At 38.6% G+C, this 25076-nt stretch overlaps 2 protein-coding genes across 2 annotated transcripts in view; one reads left to right on the top strand and one right to left on the bottom strand.

Annotated features, from left to right (window-relative positions):
- Positions 1-388: 388 nt before the first annotated feature.
- Positions 389-2980, bottom strand: LOC132788496 (uncharacterized). The gene is made up of 4 exons (XM_060795936.1): positions 2400-2980; positions 1648-2073; positions 1191-1589; positions 389-1134 (listed from the first exon to the last, which is right to left on the bottom strand). Exons 1-4 carry the CDS (start codon positions 2797-2799, stop codon positions 467-469), a joined length of 1893 nt encoding a protein of 630 aa, XP_060651919.1. The 5' UTR covers positions 2800-2980; the 3' UTR covers positions 389-466.
- Positions 2981-3315: 335 nt separating this feature from the next.
- The window catches only part of LOC132788863 (epidermal growth factor receptor), a 41855-nt gene continuing 20094 nt past the window's right edge, over positions 3316-25076 (top strand). The window contains exon 1 of the mRNA XM_060796515.1: positions 3316-4177. Coding sequence (XP_060652498.1) covers positions 4054-4177 — 124 coding nt within the window. The 5' untranslated portion in view covers positions 3316-4053. The remainder of the gene's footprint in view (positions 4178-25076) is intronic.

Genomic DNA, 25076 nt, shown 5'->3' with positions numbered 1-25076 from the left:
AAGAAATACGAATACAAATCAACTTTAAAATTACAAGCTTAATGTTAAAGACAACAAATTAAATACATTAACTTAATCTAAAAAAAAAAAGGAAAATGAAAAACGAAAATATAAAAAACCCAAATGTAGCATATCAAATACAAAAAAAGCTCTCAAAATTACATATACAATATAAATATTTAAATAGTTAATAATTTAAAAAATATGATAAACAAATGAAATTCATAATGAATTGCATTGACAAAACATGAACGCATAAAGGCAACTTAGGTAAAAAAAAAATACAAAACAAAATTAAATGAAAATAAATAAATTATACACTCGAACACACACAAAAATACATTACAACAGAATCTCACACAGATAAATAATGACAAATTTTTGCAAATAACTTCAAATTCAATTTAATAAAAGTTTTAGAAGCTTGAAACAAGTTCATTATAGTATTTTATTTCTTGTGGGTTTTTCATTTGGGTTGCAACAGTTCTCTGAGCATCTGGAATGTTGCCTCACGTTCCTGCCGCATAATGCTCGACATTTGGTGCAGGAATTGCGTTTGCATTTCACGCTGTTGCCGCAGGAAATTCTCCTGCGATGTGGTCAGCATATTCATCAACTGCTTTTGCCCCTCATTGATGCTGGTCAGCACCTCAAGTGGCGTTGGATCTGATGCCAATTCCAAAGCATCTTCACCATCATCGCTTTCAGCTGCCGCACGCAACAAATCACAGGTGGAACCGGAGCTGGAGACGTCGCTATCGCTTTCCTCCATGATGGGAGCTGTTTTCGGTGACGCTTTGATGGCATCTTCTTCCGGGGTCACAACTGCTTTGGCTGTGCGCTTTTTTTGCATGAGATCGTCAAGCATTTCGTAGTGTCGTGGCAGCATTCGAACATTTTTCAGACCATCTTTTAGCACCTCGCGATGGCGTCGCATCAATAGTCGCAGCTTGTTGCGCAACTGATGTGGCGTTCGCTTATACGATTGCTTTGCCATTATGTTTGAAATGTAGGTGAGAATCTTGAAATTTCGCTTTTTGGAGCCGTCGAGTGCACGAAATAGATTCTGTTGCTTTATGATGGTCAGAAATGCATCCACTTCCTCATCAGTCCAGTAATAACTATCCGGATGACCTGTAAAGCACAAACATTAAACAACTACAATAGATTAACGCCTTGAGTTGACTCACGTCCACGTCTCGAAGAGTTGTCCGCATCGTTGTCATCGCTGTCCATGAAATCGCTCTCTGAGCCGCTGCTTAGATTCCCTTCGCCATTTGCCTCCTGGGGCTCAGTCTTGGGATTCAGCAGCTGATGCATTGCTTCAAAGTGCTCGAAAGATTCGCCGCCATTCTTGGCTTTGTTGTATTGTCGCCGTAGCTGTTGATATTTGATGCGCAGCTTCTCGGCCGGTTTATCAATGGAACGTTTGGTCAGTTCCTTAGATAGTAGCTTAAAGATTTTGGCATTGCGTTTGCGCAACAGTGCCGACTGCAGTCCGAGGCTGCTAATCGTGTCTAGAAAAATGTCCACCTCCTGTTCGGTCCACTTGCAACGCGTGCTCGATGGCAGCGATGCAACAACAGCGCCTGGAAATATGAGAAATTGGTAAATGAATGCATTTCGAGGATTTAAATTGAATGCTACCTTCTGAGTCGCTTCCTGTGGCCAACAATGGAGCCTCGCCATCTTCCTCCTCGCCGCTGTCTACGGTATCGCTATCCATTTCATCGCTCTCCTCCTGCTGCGGCTCTTGCAACGAATCGTTGAGCAACGCCTCCATCTCCGCAAAATGCTCAAAGGGTTCGCCTCCATTCTTGGCCTTGGCATACTGTCGCCTCAGCTGATGATACTTAATACGCAGCTGCTCCGGTCGCTTTAGGAAATTACGCTTGGCCATTTCCCTGGCGATGAGCTTAAAGACTTTCGCATTACGCTTCCGCAGCAGAGGAGTTTGGAGCTTATGTTTGGTTATGATATGAAGAAATGCTTCAAGTTCGCCCTCCGCCCACTTGCAACGCAGTGGCTGCTTAGCCGCCAATCCCGTCGTGCCATTTGGACTGTCATCGTCAACTATGCGGCAAGTAAATGAATAAAGCTGGTGTTTAGTTTAATTATATTATTATTCAGTATTTTCTAAAAGAAGTAAACATCCTTTATTGGTTAGCAAATGAAAATAAAGTAAATGCACTTAAAATTAAAGTAAATCTTCTACCATTCTTGAAAAACTCATGGGTAACTTTTTCAGTATCCCTAATATGAGTACCTCATTTCACCCCATTCACTTGCTTCCAATAAATGATGCCAACAACAAAATTAAGAAACGTATTGCCAAGGGAAAATGAATTAAATAGAAATAATTTCACCAGCTACCGACTACAGAGTAACAGACTACTTACGTTCCAGCTGCAACGTGTTGGCATATTTTTGCTCCATTTCGTCGTCCTCTATGTGCTTCTGTTGCTGCGGTTCCTCGTTCTCTTCTTCCGCGGATTCGTCGTGCTCCGGCGAAAGCTCGTTTTGAAACAAATCGTGTAATAGATTAAAGTAGGGACAGGAACGATTGCGATAGCGAGCTGTAAAATAATCATTTCGCAATTTCTGATATCGTTGCCGCAATTGGGGAATGCTGCGCTCCTGATTGTGGGCACTTAAGCAGTTTGCCATTTCCTGCGCCACTTGCTGCCAATCCATACGGAGTCTGGTGCCATTTTCGTGTTGATCCTTGATGGATTTAATAGTTGCAATCAATGCAACTGTTTCATTTGCATCCCAACCGTCAGTTTCAAAATTATTCATTGTTCAACAACTATTTCTGTGTTTTCATGGGTTCTTAATTGATTTCTAAGGGTTTTACTAGAAACATGTCTATAACGAATGCTAAAAATATTTAATTTGCTTATTATTAACACTACGGTAACGTTTTATTTAAATTTTCAACACAAAATTGCTGTTTTTTGTTTATAGGCGTTGAACTGTTATTGCGCTGCCCTGGTATGTGCAAGCCGCAAACAGCTGATTCAACTGTGCTGCAGCCCTGCTCCAAATTGCGTTAATGCAGATTCAAAATATAATATATTTAAAACACAAATTTAATTGGATAAGCATCAAATAATGAATATAATATAAAATAATAAATAAATTATTAATAGAAATGTTTAGTTATATAATTTATAGCGTCTATTCAGCATTTTGATAATTCGGCAAGTATGAGTGGTATTATTTTGGTATTTTTACTTTGCAGGTGCATGTAATGCGGCATGTTTTGAGAAGCTGCAGGCTGGTCACACCGCTTGATACTGATCTTATTATTGTTTGGCGCTGACACTCCGTCGGTTCGGTGTGCGGATTACGAATATTTCGATACTTACGGCTGTAACGCTCATGTTACCACCGCAGGCAATTTCGGGAAATAAAGCAATTTCAAAGTTTTGTGCAAAACATAAGAAGGAGCAATAAGCTAAGCGAAATACAGTGGCCGTTTTAGAGGCTTTGCTGCTTCGCGTGCGTAGCTTAACTATCATTACAACAGCGATTAAAGTGGTTTTTTTATTTTCGCGTTTGTTTCGTTCGTTCGCAAGTCGTCTCGTTGTTGGCCCCGTTAACGCGAAGTTCAACGCGATCATCGACGCATTGTTGTAGTGGTTGTATATTGTATTGCTTATTATATTATTCCGTGAATTGGTCGCGACACTGCTTTATTTTTTATTGATATTATTTCGCGTTGCTGTTGCCAAACAGCTTTTCTGCTTAACAACAAAAAATAAGAAAACAAAAAAATAAATAAAACACATCATTTGCAATACTATCCAATCAAACGAAATTCTCGGATTTCTCGAGCCACAGCAGCTCGAGCTTACAAAAGCCAGCGATGGGGTTGCGTCGTCACTAATAAAGAAAATAAACAAAAATAAAAAAAAATAAAAATTCCCTTGCATGTGCAAAAATTGCAGTCGAAATCGAAGTCGAAAACAAATCCATCAATCATAATCATATGCAACAAGAATAATAAGCAAAGCGCGTGTTGGATACGTTCTACGGATCAGTCTCAAGATGTTGCCCAACTATATCTTGCTGATCGGCTGCATCTGCATCTACTTCAGCTGTAATTATTTTCAATTCGTCGCTGGCTCTGCGGCAGCTAATGCCGGCTATGTGGATCATGGTGATACCAAAGGTAAGATAACATTAATCATACCCATATTTATAATGTTTAATTTACAATAGTGTGAATTGATATCTCCAAAAATGATTCATTTTTAATTTATAATGTTTAACTTAAATGACTGAAAAATAAAACAAGTCAAAAAATATTAGCTGAAATGATTCATTTTTAATTTAGCTTGTTATTGAATTTGTATGAAAATGGAAGAATCCAACAGACCTTAGAATAAATAATTTCAACTAAAATTGCAATATTCATATTCAAATTGTAATATTTAAGTCTCTTAATTGGAGAGTACCAATAGGGCAAATAATAGTATGAGTTAAATTAATTTTATTTTTTAATTTTTAGCATTTTTCGTTCAAAATCAAGTTTTAATAAAAGAGTTTAACAGTTCTTAAACCTTTTCCACTTAATACCAAAATATGCAATTTTTTTATTTGCAACATTGTATATTAAAGCTATAGCAATTATCTTCTTCAATGAATTTTTCAAATTTGTATTATACTATAGTTAACCAATAAATAGATTATAGTATTTGAAGAAATGCATTTAAGGGGAAGCTGAAATGCTCAACGGGCAGTTACCCTGTATAGGAAAACATAGATAACAATGGCACCTACGACTGAACTGGCTTAGTTCTGAGTTTCTTTGATAAAAGACATTCAATTCATTGGATTCATTTCACATTTTTTTTTTTGAGGAGGAAGTAGTCTCAGTTGTACATCTGCTGTTGGCCCTTTTGTGAACAGGTTTCCAGTTGACAGCAGCAGCAGCAACAGAGATTTCCCATGGTTCGCAAACAAGGAGCAGTTTCTACCTGTTGTTGTTTGGCTTTGCTTTCAGAGCTGCTCTCTCGCTCTCTGCTCTCTGGTGTCTACTGTCTGCCTTTACCTGTCTTTTCTACCTGGGCCCATTAAGCATCTTTTGCCGAGTAAATATGAATGAAGTACAGATACGCATACAGATTGCTTCGCCCTCTCCCTCGCACTCTCACTCTCTCTCTTTGCCTTCTCACTCACATTCGCTTTGTCTTCACTTGTCTCGATCTTTAAGGAGCATCAGATTTGTTGTCTCGTTGTTGTTGTTATTTTGGCTCAAAGGCAACAGCTATAGCTGAATATATTCAAATTATCTAGGCGGCTACGCAAAGGGCAAGCGAACTGGACTAGTGCCCCCCTCTCCTCTCTCCCCTTGACACGATGTCCCCCCCTCTCGCTGTCTCACTCTGGTGTGCCAAAAAACCAGTTTGGGCTTTGACTCTTTGCTAACTTTTTTTTTTTTTTTTTGTTTTAATGTCTTTCTTGCAAAAAAAGTAAAGACAATAACAACAACTACAACAAAAGCCGCATGCAACGAATGTTTCGCTCCATCTCGCTCACGCGCACACACTCCACTTGTCTCGCTCTCTCGCTCACTCTCAGAGACAAGCAACCGTTGGTGTATCTGTGTGTGTGTGTTTTATTTCTCTTTTTTGCTCTCTGTTTTGTTCAGACTTCCTACCACCTGCCCCCCTCTCCGAACGGCTGCCTCTCTCCATCTCCCTCGCTCTTTGTCTTTGCCAACTTTATACGCATCTGAACCGTGAGATTTTATTTCATGCAAAAAAGTAGAAGTACTTGCTTGTTGTCGTTGTTGTTGTTGTCGTTGTTGTTGTTGTCTTCGTCTTCTTGCAGGTGTTTTGCACACACACACATTGCACATACTTTGCTTTTGCTAGCGAGAAGCGAGAAGGAAACCAGCTTGTTGTAAATTATAAGTTTCGCTTAGTTTTTGGCTCTTACTCGTTTTGTGTCTCTGCCAAAAAACAAGGTCTTTAGCTTTTGGCCAACATTGTTGTTGCCTTTGCTGTTGTTGTTGTAAGGTACTTCCATTGATTTGCTTACATCAATTACAGCTTATATCGAAAAGTTCTTGGGTTCCTTCACGATCACATTAAATCACTTTTCTCTAATGAGCAATCCAAATGTTATAGATGAAATCTGTAATTTGTAATACAAACATCTTCATAAATTGGTTCGACTTCAAAGAGACCTTTATAGTACCCTGTAAATTTGCTGAATATAGCTGATTCAGATATAAATCTGAATAATAAAATAATAATAATAAAAATAATAATAATTACCTTATAAAAAAGGTATTAATACCCTAGGTATTATTTTCCTTAACAATTATTATTGAAGGAAATTCTCATTGGGCACGTAATTAACATAAATTTTAAATTGCACACTTTTATTAGCATTTGGTACAGTGAAGCTTCGTTGCATGGGAAATCAGTTCTCAATGGGTTAAAGACATAATAATAATAATAAATTTAATGCTTAATTTAAACAGAGAAACATCTGCATATAAACCTTTCAAACTTAATAAGATTATAGGTTGCTTAGAAACGTAATTTTTTTTTGCTATAGTTTCTACAGTTTAAATAAAAGTGTTTATAATATAATTTTGAAATATTTTAGGAATAGTTAAGATTTATTTAGGGTCAAAAATGTAAGCAAAGAAACATCTGTTTCAAAACACTTCAAACTTAATTAGTTAAAGGTTTGCTTAGAAGTAAAATTTCTTTTTATAGATTACTACAGTGTGAATAAAAGTATTCGAAATATAATCTTAAAATAAATTAGAAATAGTTTCGTTTCATTTAATCAAAACCTTCATAAATTCGTTTTTTTTTACAATAATAAATACATTTTATTAGAACCTGTTTGTATACTTAAGATAAACCTTCAATATTTTGAGGATTCCCCTAGAATCCAGCTTTATATGTACTATTTAGAGTAGTCAAGAAATTACTGAAAGACAAATGCCATAAAAAATCTTTACAATCTTATCGAAGTGCACTAAAGATAATTAGATAACTTTGTGAAATGTGTTACCCTTTGGTTTAATTATAGTCTCATACGCTATTTCATTGTGAATTACTTTGTAGAAGTGATCATAATTTGCCTTGTTTATGTCGTAAACTTTACTTCAGTCGATGCGATAATCCCAGGCTAATAAACGTGCTACTTACTGATGAAATATGAACGTTCTCATATATATAGCACTTTGATCTCTGAAGTCGATTCAATGTTCATCGATCGGTGCAACAGAAAATTAAAGAATTGGCGTGACATCAGCATAGAATGCGTTGTGAGTGAATCAACCTTCGAGATACGAGTTGCGAATACTAGAAGGAATATCCAACCTACAAAAGCGACAAGTAAACTCTAAATGAGTCTCTTATCACTATCAGCAAATGTGATAAGATGTGAATACGACACAGAAAAAGAACCACTCTTATGATAATTACCAACTGCACTGTACAACAACAAATTTGATATCGCGATTAGCTGGAAACCCAGAAATGTTTAATGTCCCAACAATTGAAATTGTAAACTCAACCAAAAAACAACTAGAAGAATATTATGATAGCTGAGTCAGACAAAAAAAAAATAAAAGATAGAGTATATAAAAAGATTAGAGACCGAAGTTCTAGTGAAATGGATTTTGAGGAAGCAGCTAAGTGGCCATCGAAGGATCAAATCACTGACCGTCGAGTCACTTTTGCTTAAGTGGCAGGTAAGAAGAAGAAGAACAAGGACAAGAGCAAGGACATGGTGTCACCCACGTGAGACAGTCTAAGGACACTCTTGAGTGTCGAGTCTGCTTTCTTTCTTTTTGTGTAGCATACCTAAAACAATACAAAAGTATCGAATTTCATAAGGATATGCATTATTTTTGAAGTGCCTGGCGGATGCCCGTCAAAGAAGTTCCCATGTGCAAGTCCTCAAAGCGTTTTAGCTGGAAAAAACAACAAAATAAAATATGATTGAATATTACAAAAAAACGAAGAGAAGACGAAGATGGGAAGCACTTGAGAAAATGCATGCATGTCTCTAATTATTGAAGAGGGCGCGCGCCCACTTAAAGAGCATTGCATCTGCTTGTCTTGTTCTTCTTCTTTCGAGTCTTATCTTTAGATGGAGACTTCTTACATCTGTGGTACATAGGGTCGAACAACAAATCTGTTACACACTCCATGCAACATCTCTTCTTGCTCTTGTTGTTGTTGTTGCATTGTTTCATCTGACATCTCGCAGATTCTGTTTTCTCACGTATGTAGTTTTTCTTTTTGTTTTCGGCGCTGTGTGTTGTAATCATAAATAATAATCAATTTCCTGTTATCTCTCACACAAAAATGTTTCCCATCGTTCCACACTTATCCCCAGTGCCATATGCGAGTGCAAGTTTTTCCTTTCCTTGCGATAAAGCAAATTACCGGGGAGGGGAGAAGGGCGAGAGGGGACAGACGTCTGTTGTATTTTGTTTAAAAATTTATAACATTTGTTTCCCATTTTCTCACTCTCAACATTTGCGCACATTTGGCTTCATTTGCATTTTATTGTTTACAGTTTGAGAGCCACAGGCTGAGAGAGGAACGCACCAATCAGAAAGAAGCAAGCGTCCGACTCTCGTGCTCAATTGATTGTGGTGCAGCCGAAACCGAAACCGAAGCTGAGCGAGAGGTTAAACGTTGGCCCAATCAACGTGCCCCCATTTGTTGCTGTGTGCCCCCATGACGCATGCGTTCTTCTTCTCCGTCTCATTTCACACATCTTATTTATGCAGTAGAGACTTTTCTTACGATCTTGCTGCTGCGTTCTTGAGATCTTTTGTCGAGGCCTGCACTTTTGTTTGTTTTATGAGTTGGCCAAATAAGAATAATAATAATAAAAATAATAACATAGCAACATGAACAGCAGCGTGCAGCTGTCGCCTGGCAATCTCAACGAGTTGCCCTTGCACACACTCTTTGGTCTTAACATTAAACCGTCTGTCGCCACATTGCAACAAGCAACAAATGGATCAGGCAGCACCAGATAAACACATTGTAATTAGTGAAAGGCCCGAGGCCCCTTTGCAATATTATCCATCCCCTCCAGCATCAGTAGCAGCAACAGTAACATCAGCATGCAGGTTGCGGGGGCGACTCTCCACCAGTCTGCCATATGTCACTTTTGCTTGTGTGCTGTAAGCTGAGCCTGGCCAGAGCATCGGATTACCAAGCAAGCTTGGCTACTTAAAACTCTCATCATCAATTTTCGAAAGCATTTAACAAATCTACTACGGTGGCATTAATTTGGCAGCTCATAATTTATGCGTCATTATAAAAGTTTTAAATATGAAAGCCTTAAGCTTACGGCAATACAATGTGATCACATAATCAAACTGCGCTTAAGCTCTTAATTTAACAGTCTGTTAAAGCTACTGCTTAAGCGACGCTGTTAATCACTGTACTATAAGTGCTGCGCTGTTAATGGCTTAATTTAACAGCCTGTTAAAGCTACGCTGTTATTCGTTGCTGCGTTGATGCTCCTTTTTGTGTTTTTGTGATTTTGAATTTGCATTTGAAATCGTTGGCCTTTTATTGTTGTTCTTGTCAAGCCGGACGAACAAGATGAAAGAAAGGTTTCAGTTTCGGTGTCTATGTCGCTTCTCTTTTGCTTTCGGGCCGGAAAACGTTTAGGCACATAATCACATAAAGAAGAAGCCAGGCGACTGATGACAGACGGCAGACGTCAGACGGCTAAAGGTCAACGGCGTCTCTCTGGCAATGATCTTGCATAATTACAAAAGCGACGCTGACACTGGCAAAGAAACAGATAAACATAAAGTTGGCGACTTTGGAGAGTTGGAGAGAAGAAAAAGGTTTGGCCCCAGCCAACAATGGACAATCGTTCGCATTTAGTTCGCAGCCCTGAAGAAGCATGGCACAATGTATTTGTGTGTGTGCGTGCTTGTGTGTGTGAGTTTGCTTAACCCTATGATGAGTGCGGGTCATATCGAGCAATGGCTGAGCAATAACATCAGCAACTACAACAATGTGAATCATTGACAGTTTTTATGAAGCGCCGCGTGCATCACTCAACGCTCAAGAAGTTGCCGCTCTCATAAATACATACACACACACACATGGGACCGCACCCCACTTTTGACTTTGCAGCAGCAGCTTTCAAAATCATTTCAAATTCAATACGAAAAAAGTCAAACGATGACGAAAGTTGTGTAAGATCTCTGTGCTGAAGGGGGGCCACGAAAATTGGAATGTGGCGAGCTAAGAGGCAATGGCAAAGCGTTTGCGTTAATTAAAAACAATTAACGAGCAAGGAGAGGGAAAAGCAAAAGCAATACACCAAACATTAATAGCAGCAGCAGGCGATGCCAGGGCGGCATTTTAGCATCAAAAAAAACAGTTCCGAGTCTCTCACACGCACAGCCAAAAGGTTTTGACTTTGGTCTCCGACCGAAATGTGGGTCGTGTGAAGAGCAAGAGAGAAGGCAAATGGTTGAGATGGGAGAGTTGGTGAAGTACTCGAGTGCAGTAACTAAGCTGCTGTAGTCGTTGTGTAGAGTAGGGCTTACATTTAAAATTGTGTATAATATTAATTGCGGTTAATTGGGATTAACAGCTGCGCCAAAATGCCGACGCGCTCAGCTGCAAAATGAATTGCTGTGGGGGAGAGAGAGCGAGCGCAAGCGCAAGCTTTTCTCTTTGAGTGTTTGCAAAGGCAAAAAGGAGACGCTGCATTTGGCAAGCAGTGCAAGCAGTTGACGACAAAGCAAAGCAGCGCAGTCGCAGCAGAGGAAGCTAAAATTAGCAGCGTGAAAGCTTGCACTAAAAAAGATTTATGACTGCTGTTGACGCGCTTCTGCTGCTCTTGCTGTTGTTGTTGTTGCTGCTGCTGGATGACAGGTTCGCCTTTGTTGCCTCCTCTTTTGAGTTGTGGCAGCCGGTTCGATTTCCTGTTATTCTTCTGCTTCTGCCCGAAGTGATAACAAAACTTTTAGAATTGCCGCCTTGGCGACAAAAGTAGCTTCGGCACAATTGTGCTGCTGCTTGGCTAATAGCTGCAACTATTGGCCAACCCACCAGCAGAGAGAGAGAGACTGCCCCATCCGGTGTCTATCATCCGGTGTGCAACACTAACTGGTTCTGTGTTGCAGGATTGCCAAGCGAAGCGGTAATTAAGCTGCACTAAAAATCAAAATCGTTATGCTCCGGGTATCCGAGAATAGGTAAAAGGCGAAAGGGAAGGGGAGTGGAAGGCTGACATTACATTTTTCCTGCCATGGAATTTCCGTTGCACGCTGCACGTTGCACGTTGCAAGTGATGGCCCAAGCGCGCCAGTTAATTACCAAGCTGATGGAATGATGATGGAATATGGCGACAGGCGCGGATCGCACTTGTTTACCTGTCCAACGACGATTGCTTACATAGATTACACACACACACACACACACTGAGTAATTGTTATGTGGCATTGTTGGGTGCGTGTGTGTGTGCAACAGAATCGGAATCATGCAGCGGAAGTAATTTGAGGTTAGATCTGTGATCTCTCTCTCTCTCTGTTGATGATCTGTGATCCGCGTTCTATGTGCGTGCGATGAACGATGCTGCATGCAAGGGTTAATAGGCGCAGCTACACAAGGGTTAATAGCTAATAGGTCAAACAGAGGCGCAAGTGTTAAAAGGCGAGCGCTTCCCAGAAGTCATTAGTTAACTAGACGCAGCCGCAACTTTCCCAAATGCAACCCGAAGTCGCAGTCGAAGTCGAAGTCGGACTTTTGGATCAGCTGCTGCACCCATAAAGACAATGTTGAAACAACGCGCATGAGCTGCGCATACGTAAGCCATCAAACAGGCAACGCGCATTAGCTCCATGGCAACAACAACAACAACAACATCGACAACAACAGCTAGAGAAACAACAACTGAAAGAGCCACAACAACAAAAGGTTGACAGCCACAATTCAAATTGTATACAAATGTGTTTTCAATTTGAACAAAAAAAATGAGAAAAAAAACCTTAGATCGCCACACTGTGATAAATAGTCGAGCATATATTCATACATATTCACGAGTATTCATTCACATATTCATGTGTATTCATTGCGGCTTGAACGTTTAGGCCATCGCATTGTTATTGTGTCTTGTGGTTTCAACACTTTTATCTCTTTAGCCATTAATCTATCTCAACTTTTGATCACATAGGGAAATTCTTGAATGAAATTTCTATAGATTCTCAATTGAAATTCATTCACAAGAAATCAAGGCACATTGACAAATTGGGCAAACAGCTACAAATCGAACCCGTTTTATGCGTTTCCGTCGCTTTCATTGAGATCTTTCCCACACAAACACAAAATACAAAACAACAGCAAATTTCATTCACATACTTGTATAATTAGAATAATTATGAATCAGTTCATTATCGTTCAATATATATTCGCCTTTCCGTTCTCAATTTCAAATTTAAGAAATTTCAAATCAAAATGCCCAAAAACAAATCGAAGCTAAAGTTATCAGAATCAAAGGCAATCAGAGAATATAGCAACAATTGCCGTAATGTCACAATTATTTTACATTCAACATGAACCAAATAACAAAAGAAACAAGAAAGACAAGTTGTTGGCGGGCACAACGAATATTGAATACGCTTACGACTTGAAATTGGAAGGAATGAAATAAAAGTCAAGGTTTCTTTTAAGGATATAGATTATATTAAATGTTGTATAATACAATAAAGATTGTAGAGACATAAAAATTATTTTTAGAAACTTTTAGGTTTAGTATTAGTATTAAATTTGTTAGAAATTATATCAACTGATATAATACAATATGTAAAGCTATAAAAAAAATGATCATATTTAAACCTTTAGGTATAAAATTTTATTGATTTCGTTAAAAGATATATCAACTGATTACAAAATTTCTTTTAGTTTCACTTAGATCATTTCTAAGTTTCTTTTTAGAATATAGATTGGATTAAATGTTATAATACAATAGTAATTGTAGAGCTATGAAAATGATTTTGAGAAACTTTTAGGTTTATAATTCTATTTAATTCCAAAAAAAATATATCAACTGATTACATAGTGTATACTGGAAGTCTTTTAGTTTCATTAAGTTTATTTCTAAACAAAGAAAAAGTTTATTGAAAGAATTTGTTAGAAGACATATCAATTTATTATGTATTCATGTACGTAGTATCATTTAGTTTATTTATAAACTAAGATATATCAACTGATTAAAAAGTCTATACTAGTAATCATTTAGTTTTTATTCAGTTTATTTCTTAACTGAAAGAATTCCTTAGAAGATATATCAACTGATTACAAAGTACATATTGGTAATCATGTGGTTTCATTTAGAAACAACTTACTGAAAGAATTCGTTACTGATTACAAGTTTTTTAATTTTTATTCAGTTGATTTCTTAACTAAGAAACAATTTAATGAAAGAATAGACGGACCAAGATTTTTCAATCTTTATTTTCGACGTTACAAATTCCTGTACAAATTTATGATGCCCTCGGCGAGGGTATCAAAAACAATATGTACACCATTTCAGGGAGTGTCCGACGAGACGGCGCTGCTCCAATGAAAATTCTACACACACACGGACACTCACACACACACACACACATGCACACAGATACATGCACACATGCGATCAGTCGCTTGAATGCCATCCAATATTTTACTCAATAAAAATACAATTGAGAAATTGCCATGGTGATCACGTAGCGGCAACAACAAGCAACAACAACAAGCAACAGCAACAAGCAACAAACAACAAACAACATCGACGCATATCGACGACAGCAACAAGAACTGTGCGCTCAATTGGCATTGGGTTGCATGCAACGCAGCATTTTTGAGCATTTACAGCAGCAGATTGCCAATGGTGTCGCCTGCTGACGTTGCACCAACAGCAGCAGCAACAACAACAGCAACAGCTTCAGCTCAGCTAGAGCAACAACTGTGTGTTTGCCTCCCCTTAGTGGATGGGATCACCTAAGGCGACCTTTGTGTTTGACTTGTGCTGATTGCAGCGTTAAAATCACCTCAAAAGCGGACTCAACGACAACGACAACGAACGACGAAAAACATTGTACAACGTGTACACATGTACTCACATATCATCCATAACCCAAAAAAAAAATAACAAAGTACAGAAAAAAACAGCCAAAAACAACAAAAAAGGAAAGCAAAGGCAGCTTTAGATGAACCTACAAAATATATTATTGTTAGGCTCAGCACGTTTGTAGGGAGCACAAGAATACGAAATACGAAAAAAATTACCAAAAAAGCAAGTAAATAAGTTACTAACGAGTGTGCTCAACTGTGAAATACCTGCTACCTGTAAATATACCAAATTAATATACTGATGAATATGAAATATACCAAAATATATATTTAGTGTGTTCATATAGAAAGTCATACAAAATAAAGTATCTATCTCTTATAGCTTCTGAGATATAAGTAGGTTTTCATACGGACAGACAGACAGACGGACATCAGGAACATATATGTTAAGCTTGGACTGCCTGTTCCAATCTTTTCCTGCAGTTGAGATAGACAGACGGACATCAGGAATATATATGTATACCTTATGGGCATGGAGTTGCCTGTTCCAATCTTTTCCTGTAGTTTATAATACCCTTCCTACCCTTTGAGTATCGGGTATAGAAATATGCTTATGCTGCGTTCGGCAAAAGCGTTCAAAGTGCGAGCGATACTCGCATTGTGAAGTCGTCGAACCATTTTGAATATAGCCGAGCCCCAATAAATAACATAAGCATACACATTCATTTTTACATTATTGCGAAGCTAAGAGATATACAATTAAAATCCAATGTGAAACCGATTGCCAAAAGGGCCCCGAAAAGGCGCGCTCTGATTGTGGCTCATTGAATTTTGATGAACTCCCGCCGTGCTGAGAAAAACCTTCCTCTATAAGTCGGTCTTTGAAGAACCGGTATCGGGGCAAATGGCAACTCACAGCTCACAACTGGCAACTGGCAGCTGGGAGCCCCAAAAAACTTCAGGCACAGCTTCAACTTTGGCGTTTTCTGTTTGCTCCGGAAGTAATTAATGCCTTTTTTCTTATATGTGTGTGCTCCGCCAAAAAATGTGAAGAGAAGAAGAAAGACCTAAGACAGAATCTATGCATTAGACGCGATTTTAGAGTTAAAGTTGAGTCTTTGTCGAGCAATATTTTGTTGTATTTTGCTGGCAACTTTCACCAAAGAGCAACTCCAGCTTCAACTTTAGTTTCCATCTTGGCCATTCAATTGACCGAATTGCGAACGCCACAGAAAATGATGTGCTGCATTTTCCAATGCGGGCGGCCCAGCCATAAACTTCGCTCAAATATGGCAATTGTCCGCAAAAGCGGGCAACATCCACAACTCGAGTTGCGGCCCCAAAATGGTCAATGCGACATAATTGATCAATTGGCAGCGCTCTGCGCATCCTATCAGCGGTCCGTTCGAGGCCATAGTTGGGCATACACTCCATTATGGGCAAGACAAGTGGCGAGTGACGAACGACCGACGACTGACGAGTGACGAGTAACGAGTTTTCGTTGTTGGAGTTACCCTTTTGCCAGCGTTTTAATTAAGCCAAGCTGTTAGCTGGTAGCTACCATAACTGGAGCCTGTCGTCAAAAGGCTGCTGTATGCCCATATTCAGCGCTGATGTGTGCCACCAGCTGCGACAGTCCTGTTAGTTGCAGCATCTTCGCAACAGGTTTGTGGGAGCTACTGTGAAAACAGACTTAAAGTAGAGGGATGCGAGTTAACTACGAGAAGTGAGCGGTAAGAAGTGGCGAGTAGTTACGAGTAGTACTCTTTTCTTCTCTCGTTATTCGCCTTTTTGAAATGCATGGCTCTTCATAATTCTCACTTGTCTATTTTTACTATACTCGTTACTCTCTTCTTTTATATAATCGTCATTAAAGTTCACTTACTACTTATACTGCTTTTAGCTTCTTGGCAATTCATATTATTCACTTGTCTTTTTTAAATATACTCGTTATTCGCTTCTTTTAACTAATCGTCACTTATTTAATACCTTCCCTTGCTACTTCATATTCTTTACTTCTCTCGATACTCGGTGCTTTTTACCACTTGGCACTTTATAATCCTTAATTCACGTAGGTAGTGAATATAGTTAAAAGCAGTATTAGTAGTAAGTGAACTTTAAGTAGAGCTGAGGTCGTAAAGAGAATGTTGACACAGGAGACCGAGATTAGCTAAATGGGTACTCGTTGGATTTAATATAGAATCTAGTGAGTTAACAGTGTAAGCAGTCAATAAAAGAATCTAGACATCAAATTAGTTAAGTAAACAAGAGTAGCGAGCATTGTATGTCGATCTTCTACATTGATTCCGCCGAGTAGCGAGTAACGAGTAGCGAAGAGATGACTTGCATGAATTTAGTTTGCTCTTCGCGCTTCTGCCTCAATTTTAATTAAACCCAACTGCTGGCTGTTCGCAACTCGATGTTGCCACCCCACAATATTATACTCTATGCATTGTAACCACTTCCAGCTAAATGCAAGCATAAACTGTGCCACGAGCTGCGTTCACCACACTCCCAGTCTCAGTCGCAGTTGCCGCATTTCAAGTTAATGATACGCCCTGAAAGTTTTTGATTAATTTCTGTGGCAGCCTTTCGGTTGGGTCAATGCGCGCCTCATCAGTCGCCTTCTCTCTGGCTCCATCTCTGGCTGTCTGTCTGTCCGTCCGTCTGTCTGTCTGTCTGTCTGTTTGTCAGCTAGCTCAGTGAGCCGTGCCCCGTCGAGTGGTCAGTGGAACTCAATCCATGGCATAGAGCTCTCCTCATGTTTGGGGCGCGAACTCATCTCTTGTCCGCTTTTCATATAGTACTACAGATAATAATAATAATAATAATCATTTTTTGTTTCTTTCTTTTCGTTATGTTTTTTTTTTTTGTAGTGTGTGTTTCATTAATTGCCAACGTTTCATATTTTATTTCAGCATTATTATTTTTGCTGCTCGCTTTCAGTGTGTGTGTTTGTGTGTGTTTAATTTGTTTTTCAATTATTTTTGTGGCTGGGTTATTTTTTTTTTTGGTTTTTCATTGGAATCGGGCACGCTTGTTGTCGCCATGTTTTTTAGCTGAATTACGAGTGTCGTCGGCAGTCTTCTCTTTTCGTTGACGACCGAACACGAGTCGAGCTAACATATAAACTCAGAGCCAGAGCCAAGTTTCCAGCAGCATCGGCACTTTTCACATTTTGTTATTGAATGTTTTTTTACTTTGCTCAGCTCAGCTCGGCTCAGCAGCGATAACTTCTGTGACACGGCCGGGTTTCATGCCCATGCATTTGATAACAGCAGCCAAACGATGCGTGCTTATCAAATGCAATATGTCGGACTTTGTCTCTAATGCCAGGCAAGTTAGGCAATCGACGGGGGACTGAAGAGAGGGAGAGTGAGAGGAGGGAGATCATAAAACCGACACGTTCGATTCGAAATAACAATATTATATATTATATTATAGATTCCTAAGAATCAGCGTCATTTTGTCTCTCATTTAGCCGGAACTCAACTCTAATCAATATGTTATTGATTAACTTGTTTTTTTTTTACACTTGCCAATTGTTGGGGGAATTTAAAAATGCAAATTCAATTTAAGTAGAAATTTATTTCTTATCGTGAAACGTAATTAGGAGTTTACAGTTTGTGATTCACAAAACAGTTGCAAATAAGTTAAATATGAAGCCAGAACTTTTTATTTTTTAATTAAGCGCTTTCTCAGCATTCTCATTTAAAGTGCAATCCATAAATTCGCGTGTAATTGTTTTATCTTACACAAGAAACTGATATGTTTCGGAGAACTGATAAAAATATATTTATGTAGCACTTAAATGTCTTTATATAAATGCAGTTTTAATACCTTGGATCAGATGGCAGCGTCTGTGCAGCGTCGGTTATCGTTTACTAAATGCCATCACACAATACACTGAGAGAAAAATCAAGTACTTTCGATCTTCAATCAAGAATTCGAAGTGTCAAAATTTAAACCAGATTGGAAATTCTTCATTCTGACAAATTTGTAGAATATAATTTTTGCATTCATTTTTTTTTTTTGTAAAGTAATTTAACTAAATCTTAAAATTAATCGTAATTAATAGTACTTTATTATATGCATAAAGGAACAAATTAGCCTTTATGGTAAATACTTACTTCTTGCTTTAAGAATATTTCTTTTAAGAACATTTTAGAATGATTTGTTTTAGTGTATTATAGTTTGAAATGATATTTTCTGACTTAACAATTTCTTTAGTGAAAGTACAATTGTACCTTTTTTTCTTAGTGTATATTTAGAATCAATGGAATATTTTGGAAGGAATTTTACTGGTTTCTTTTTCTGAAGAAAAGTTTAATTTTAAAAAGCTTTCAAATTACAAAATACCCGTTTAGCAAATTCAAGATTGAAATGATATTGATTGATTTAAGATTTTTTTTGTAAAGGAAATTTAACTGTTTTTTTCCGAGTGTATATTTAAACCTATAAAAACTTTTTGAAGGAATTGTAGTCTTTTCTTTTTCTAAGAATTTTCATTTTTAAAAGTTTGAACATTTAATAATGATTCGTTTTTGTGATTTAAGAATTTCTTTTGTAAAAATAATTGTACTGTTTTTTCTGAGTGTATATATATAAAGATTAGAATTTTTAGAAGAAATTGTACTCTGTTTTTTTCTGAGTGTACATTAATATTTTTTGCACAATCGCAGAATTTGACGTGTATCTGTTGGATGTATCTTTTGTGTATATAATGAGAGAGGAGACGAAACCATGTCATTGATGGAAACAATATGCCAAAGCTGCAACAGTCACAACAATAAATAATAATGAGGCATGAGGAGCAAATATTTTTAATGGCTCATCAAATCAAATTTCATACAAAACATCCGCCCACAATGAGCGTAATTTCAATAATTCCTAGATGCGAATATTGTATACAAACGATCAAATGATGCACACAACACACAATTGTTTATAGCACATAAAAACAAAAACCAAAACCAAAAAAAAAAACAAAAACACTTAAGCCACGATTTCAACAAATCTTCAGTTGAAAATTTTATTATCATTAGCGGTTTTTCTTTGATTTCGTCGAGTTCACGGTTAGCTTTCAAATTATAAAGATGGATTTGTATATCAATAAAGTTGAGAAAACAAATGAGATCTAGTTTGGTTTAAGCTGGTTAAAGTTGGTTAGATTAGATCGAACTCAGCTTTAGTATTATGATAGATAGATTTGTATCTTTTGTGGCATTATTAATTAGCAGTGTTAATGTGAAAATTGGATTTCAAAATGAGTTTTATAATTGGATAATAAATAACTAGCTGAACATCCTTCTCTACAAAAAATAATGCTCTATTCAGCGTGACAGCAACAAATTAAAGCGCAACACTTTACAGTTATGAAAGTAATAGAATTATATTTCTGGGAACACATTCCTGATGCCAGAATCATTCATCTGCCACATCTGAGTCTGAGTTTGTTTACTACTGACCTTTGGCTAAGTGGCACACAGAGAGAGAAAAAAAGTGGCACTGTTGCGAGGCATGCAACATGGTAAGCTAACCTACAATTAGCCAGAGTCGACACATGTTGCAAGTGCGAGTTCTTTGGGGCAGCCACTTAGCTCAGCTTCTTTTGCATGTGTCACAATTGCAGTTTGCAACGCGACTTTTGTGAGTTTGGGGCACATACGAAAAAAAAGTGAGTGAGTGGGGCACGAAAGCGATCGAAGCTTGAGAGAGAGAGAGAAGTGAGCAGAAAAAGCATGTGGCAGCAACACAGCAGACTCTGGCATCATTTCTGAAGCGGCTGTCTTGGTTTGATGTTCATGTTGTTGTTGTTGTTGTTGTCACTGATGTTTTGCTTTTGTTGTTGGCGCTATCGTTTTGCCGTTGTTGTTGTTGTTGTTGTTAGTTGCCTCAGTGTCGTGAGAATTTTTCGCGATTGGTCGCGCAGCGTGTGAATTGAAAAGTCCCCACAGTGTGTGGCACTCCCAACGAGATGACGACGCCCAAGTTGCGACTCTCTGGCTGTAGCTGTGGATTAAATGAAATGAAGCGAAAGTGTTGCAAGCTAACGATAACTGGGAAATTGCGGCACATTGACCGGCATTTTGCAATTGATGTCGCCAGCGTTGTTAGTGTGTGTGTGTGTAAATAGCATTTCTGCATGTGTTAACTTTAAGTCTGACTCCAAAAGCACTTAGACAATTATCATTAACGTCTTTCCTCTCTTCTCTTCCCTCTGTCTTTGCAGGTGAGTCTCTACAACTTCTACAGCGTCTATGCTCTGCTGTGATGTGCAGCTGGCGTGTAATTCTAAATTCGATAATTAAAGGTAACTATGTGGCAGGTATGTGCGCAATTAAGCAGCTGTGCCCCACATTGCGGCAAGTCCATACTTGCCGTAATTGAATACAAAACTCCACACGCGCCAATTTAATTAATGTCCCCAAAAAAGATACGAAATGAATCACAAAAGCCAAAACAATGGGAAATTTATGAAATGCAGTCAGCCGAACTCTCCACAGCCTCAACTTTAAACTGCAGCCGAGAGTTGGCAAGCGTAACGCAAGTTGTTGTTGTTGTTGTTGTTGCCGTGGCGACTGCTGCGCTAGAGTTCTGCTTCAAGTGTTTTATGGCAAAAAGCAAATGCAAGAACTTCTATGCAACAGAGACACAACACAACAGCAACAACACAACAACAGCAGCGACTGACTTTCCATGCAACTGCCGCTTGCAACCAATTGTTGCACTCCCCCGCTGCCAACTCCCTGTCTGCTTGCCTGCTGGTGGCGACACCGACACGCATGCGTTTCATTTTCAGTTAAACTGCCCCGTTGTGTTTTTGTCTCTGACAAAACTTCAAGCTTCTCCCCTCCACTCTCGTCTCGCAAAGCAAAACAGCCAACAAAACCAAACTAAACCAAACCGAACAAAACAAAACAAAGCAGAGTCCAAAATGAAGTTGGAAAACTTCACGCCCCGCTGCACGCAGCTCGCATCGGGTGTTCTACGCACCCCTCCCCCCATCCCTGTGCAGCTCCCTTCCCTTCGTGGCGCGATACAATTGAGTGCGCATGCGCCAACGCCAGCACTCAATACACTCACACACACACACAGTTAGTTGGCATATGACCTGTGTGTTTGTGTGCAACAGGCACCCTAACAATGCTGCCAGACACAAGGGTTAACGCTAGTGGCAATTCATTCGCCAAACAATGCTTTGGACTTGTTTTAACTGCTCGCTTACTTATCATTATTTTTGTGACAATGGACATTCCACAGTCGGACAATGGTCGTGCTTTATGCTATGACCGTTATAATGAGTTCTGCTCAATTTGGCTCAAGTTTGTTGGCAGTCTATTGAATTGAAATCTATCCATTATGAAAACTATAAATTTCCCTTTAAGTGGTTATTTTTGAACATAGTTCTTTGTTAAATTTCCTTAGCATTTTTCATATTTTCCAATATAAAGCAAATAGTGTGGGTCTCGCCTAATTCCCATAATAATGGCATTTGCTATTTCCCTGCGGGTGTGGGAAACTTTGCTAAGTTAGCAAAGACATTTATTTCACTTGTGGAACTGAAACTTTGCTAAGTTAGCAAGGACATTTATTTCACTTTTGGAACTCAACTGGTGTGAAACTTTGCTACGCTAGCAAAGACATTCGTTTCAGTTGTGGAACTCAAAAAGTTTGCTACACTTTAGCAAAGACATTAACCCGATTAAAGATATTCGCTTACTCAACGACAATTGTGGAACTTAGCATGGACATACACCGGCTCTCGGTCAGGTCGAAATCCACATTGTGGAAGCTGCGTGATCGTTTTTCTTCGGAATTTTCAATACACTCACAAGCATCTTGTGTGTATCTTAATTGCTTGCGCGCTCTCTTCACTTACTTGGGGAAGTTGTATGTGTTCGCTGTTCTCTTATGGCCATAATTGTTTTGCGTAAGAGTTTGTGTTTGAGATATGGTATGAACAATTGTTTGTTAAATCATATATACTTTAGAAAATATTTTTATATTATTTTCCAAAAATAATACATTATTTTGTAAAATGTAATAGGGTGACATTCTAGTTATTGTACCTTTCTATTGATTAATCATTCCTGTGGATGCTGAGTGTTCGGTTTTCTTAGGAAATTTACACACACAATCAAAACTTCAACCCATTTGTTTTTTGTGCCCGTTGTTTTATGCGCTCTTTTGGCCTCTCTTGCTCTCGCTCTCACTCTCTATTTAGCTTGGAGCTTTAGTAACGGCCATAGTTAAGTGTTTGTTGTTGTTGTTGATTTTGCTGTTTTGAACGCCAAACCGGTTTATGTTCGAATCTTGGCTTTATGGAAACAACAAAAAAATGAGAAGAAAAAACAAATGAAATCCGTATGAAAAAATAAAAAAAAACAACAGAAAACCCAAATTAATACAGCTATTGGCATTTTTATAATTTTCATTTGAAAACAAATGGATGAAAAAAAAAAAAAATGTGAATAGCATTGGCAGAATGCTTAAATTAATTATAATGCTATTATGGGGTCTTTTTGTTTGCAACTAATAAGTATGCACACGTTCTAACGAATCGGTTATATTAAACACAATACAAGAGAGAGAGCCTCTACGATGAGATGATGACCAAGTTTGGTTTGCGTACAACTTGGTTGCAGTGCCCAGCATCATCATCATCAGTAACAGCAACAGCAACAGCAATAGCAATATCTATGACCTTAGCTGGCAATGTATTGACCTTGCTAAAGCAGAAAGACAAGAGGGAAAGAAGGAAAAAAAAGAAGCTAAGCTTAAACTCTGCGGCTGCTGTCGATTGGGTGGCTGTGCAATGAAAGAATCCTTACATCTTGGAATGCGGCTGTGGTTCGACTGATGCTGATGCTGTTGTATTTGTTGTTGTTGTTGCATGGTGTGTCAACATACACAGCAACAACATCAGCAAGAAGAGGAAGACAACAACTCACGTTCGCTTGGGATCTCTTGGTGTCTGTCGCCGCACGTACGCGGCTTTAACAACCAACTTACATAGCCGCCGATTAGCCAAGGCAACGTACAAGCGTCCAGACGACGACGACGTCGCTTCTTCAGCCGAGTCTCGACTCTCGACTTTACTTTACTCCAGAACAGGCTTAAGTCCAAAATGAGCTATCTCACTGCGCAAATCTTTCACTTCACTTCAGTTAAGTTCAGTTCAGTTCGGTTCGGTTCAGTTGTCTTCTTCTTCTTCTTCTTCTTCGTGGTCGTGGACTTGGCTTTTAAGGGCCTTCAGCTATATAGAAGTTGTGGCTCTCTGCACTTATCGCAAATGCATTGTGGCAGGCCTTCGTTGCGTTGCCTCGTTTCGTTTGTGAGCTCGGCAAAAAAAAAACATCCAATCGTCTTTTGTTTCATGCGCCCTGGACATGGAACCAAGATCCGAACACCCTTCTCTGCCCTCCTCCCTTCTTCGTCCATCGTTTGTGCTTAGCTTGTTGGACACGTGTGCGTTGCTAAAACGTCCGTTCCAGCATCTTTTTGGGCTGGCTTTATCTTTCGCCTGGCCTTTATTTAGTTTTATTTCTCATTTTCATTTTCTTGTGCTTGTGCTTTATGCTTGGATTAAATTTAGCAAATCGAAACGCGCATACAAGCGATGCGCTAATTGAACTCGATGCTGTTGTTGTTCTTCTTCTTATTATTTTTATTCTCATTCTCCTTCTTGCGTACTTACTGATTTGTTGACAAAATGGCTGCCGCGCAAGTTTGTTGCCTTTCGATATTTTATATTAAGTCGCATCGCAAATATTTATGCACAACAAAAATTGACCAAAAAAAAAAAAGAAAACGAAGATAAGAAAAACAATAATGTGTGTATTTTTTAAAGCGCAATGAATGTCTGAAACTCGCATTTTGTTGTGAGTGCGCTACAACATTACTCCTCCTGCTCCTCCTCTTTCTCCTCTCATGCTCCCTTGCCGCATCGTTCGCTCTCCCACCCCCTCTTTCTCTCTCTTTTTGTTAGTGCACAACAACAAACAGAATTGCCATTGCCCGTCGCCTTTGGGTTTGCCGAAAAAAGAAAAAACAAAAACAAAAATCCCAAAAGCTCCCCAGAGAATCGCCTCGTGTTGAGCCGTCTCGTCGGGCATCGGCATCGTCAACGACTTCGGCTTCGGCTTTAGCGTCGGCGTCGGCTTCAGCATTGCCTGGCATCGGACATCGCAGTGAGTCGACTCGGCTGACTTCGAGCCGAATCGGCTGCTCATATTTCACACTTCACGACAAAGCGATTAAAGTCGCGCAAACAATCTGTTATTGGAGTTGTTGCAATTATGTTTACAAAGACATTAAAAAAAAAGCCCAAGCGAGCGCTACACGAAAAAAAAGCACACACTCAAAGCTTCAACTCGAATCGAATACAACGATAACAACAACAGCAGCAACAACAACAACTGCTACAGCTACAACTTCAACAGAGACGCAGCCGCAGCCGTTTTTGAATCTTGAACTGAAACGTGAGTCGTGCGACGATATACATAAGCAACAAAAACAATAACAGCCGCAACAGCAACAAGTACAAATGTTAATATTACAATCCTCAAGGGATGCGACTAATGGATTCCCTGTAACAGGCAATCGAATTGTGAAGCTTTCAATATGCCGATTTTAAACTAACTTTCTTCACCTTCACCTCGATTTGATTCTGTTATTATGTTTGTATTTTTTCAATGCAAATTAAGCAAATTCAAACTCATGATGATTTAATATATTATTAGTACATTTTACTTTATTTCAAACAACTAAATTTCAAACAAATCATAAGATTATTTTTCGATGTTCGAAGCTATCTAAAAAGGTGTGAAATAAATAATTTATACTATGAAGTATTATAAATTATTAGATCTAAATTTGAATAACGATTTAAGGACCTGTTTTAAAAAATGTTATTCCGAGACCTACACAGAGTTAGATAATAACAAAATATCACAAAATTCCAAAAAGAGAATATTTTGAAATATGAATTTG

The sequence above is a fragment of the Drosophila nasuta genome, chromosome 3 (genome assembly GCF_023558535.2).
Source record: "Drosophila nasuta strain 15112-1781.00 chromosome 3, ASM2355853v1, whole genome shotgun sequence".
NCBI lineage: Eukaryota > Metazoa > Arthropoda > Insecta > Diptera > Drosophilidae > Drosophila > Drosophila nasuta.
This window is presented reverse-complemented; position numbering and strand designations above follow the sequence as displayed.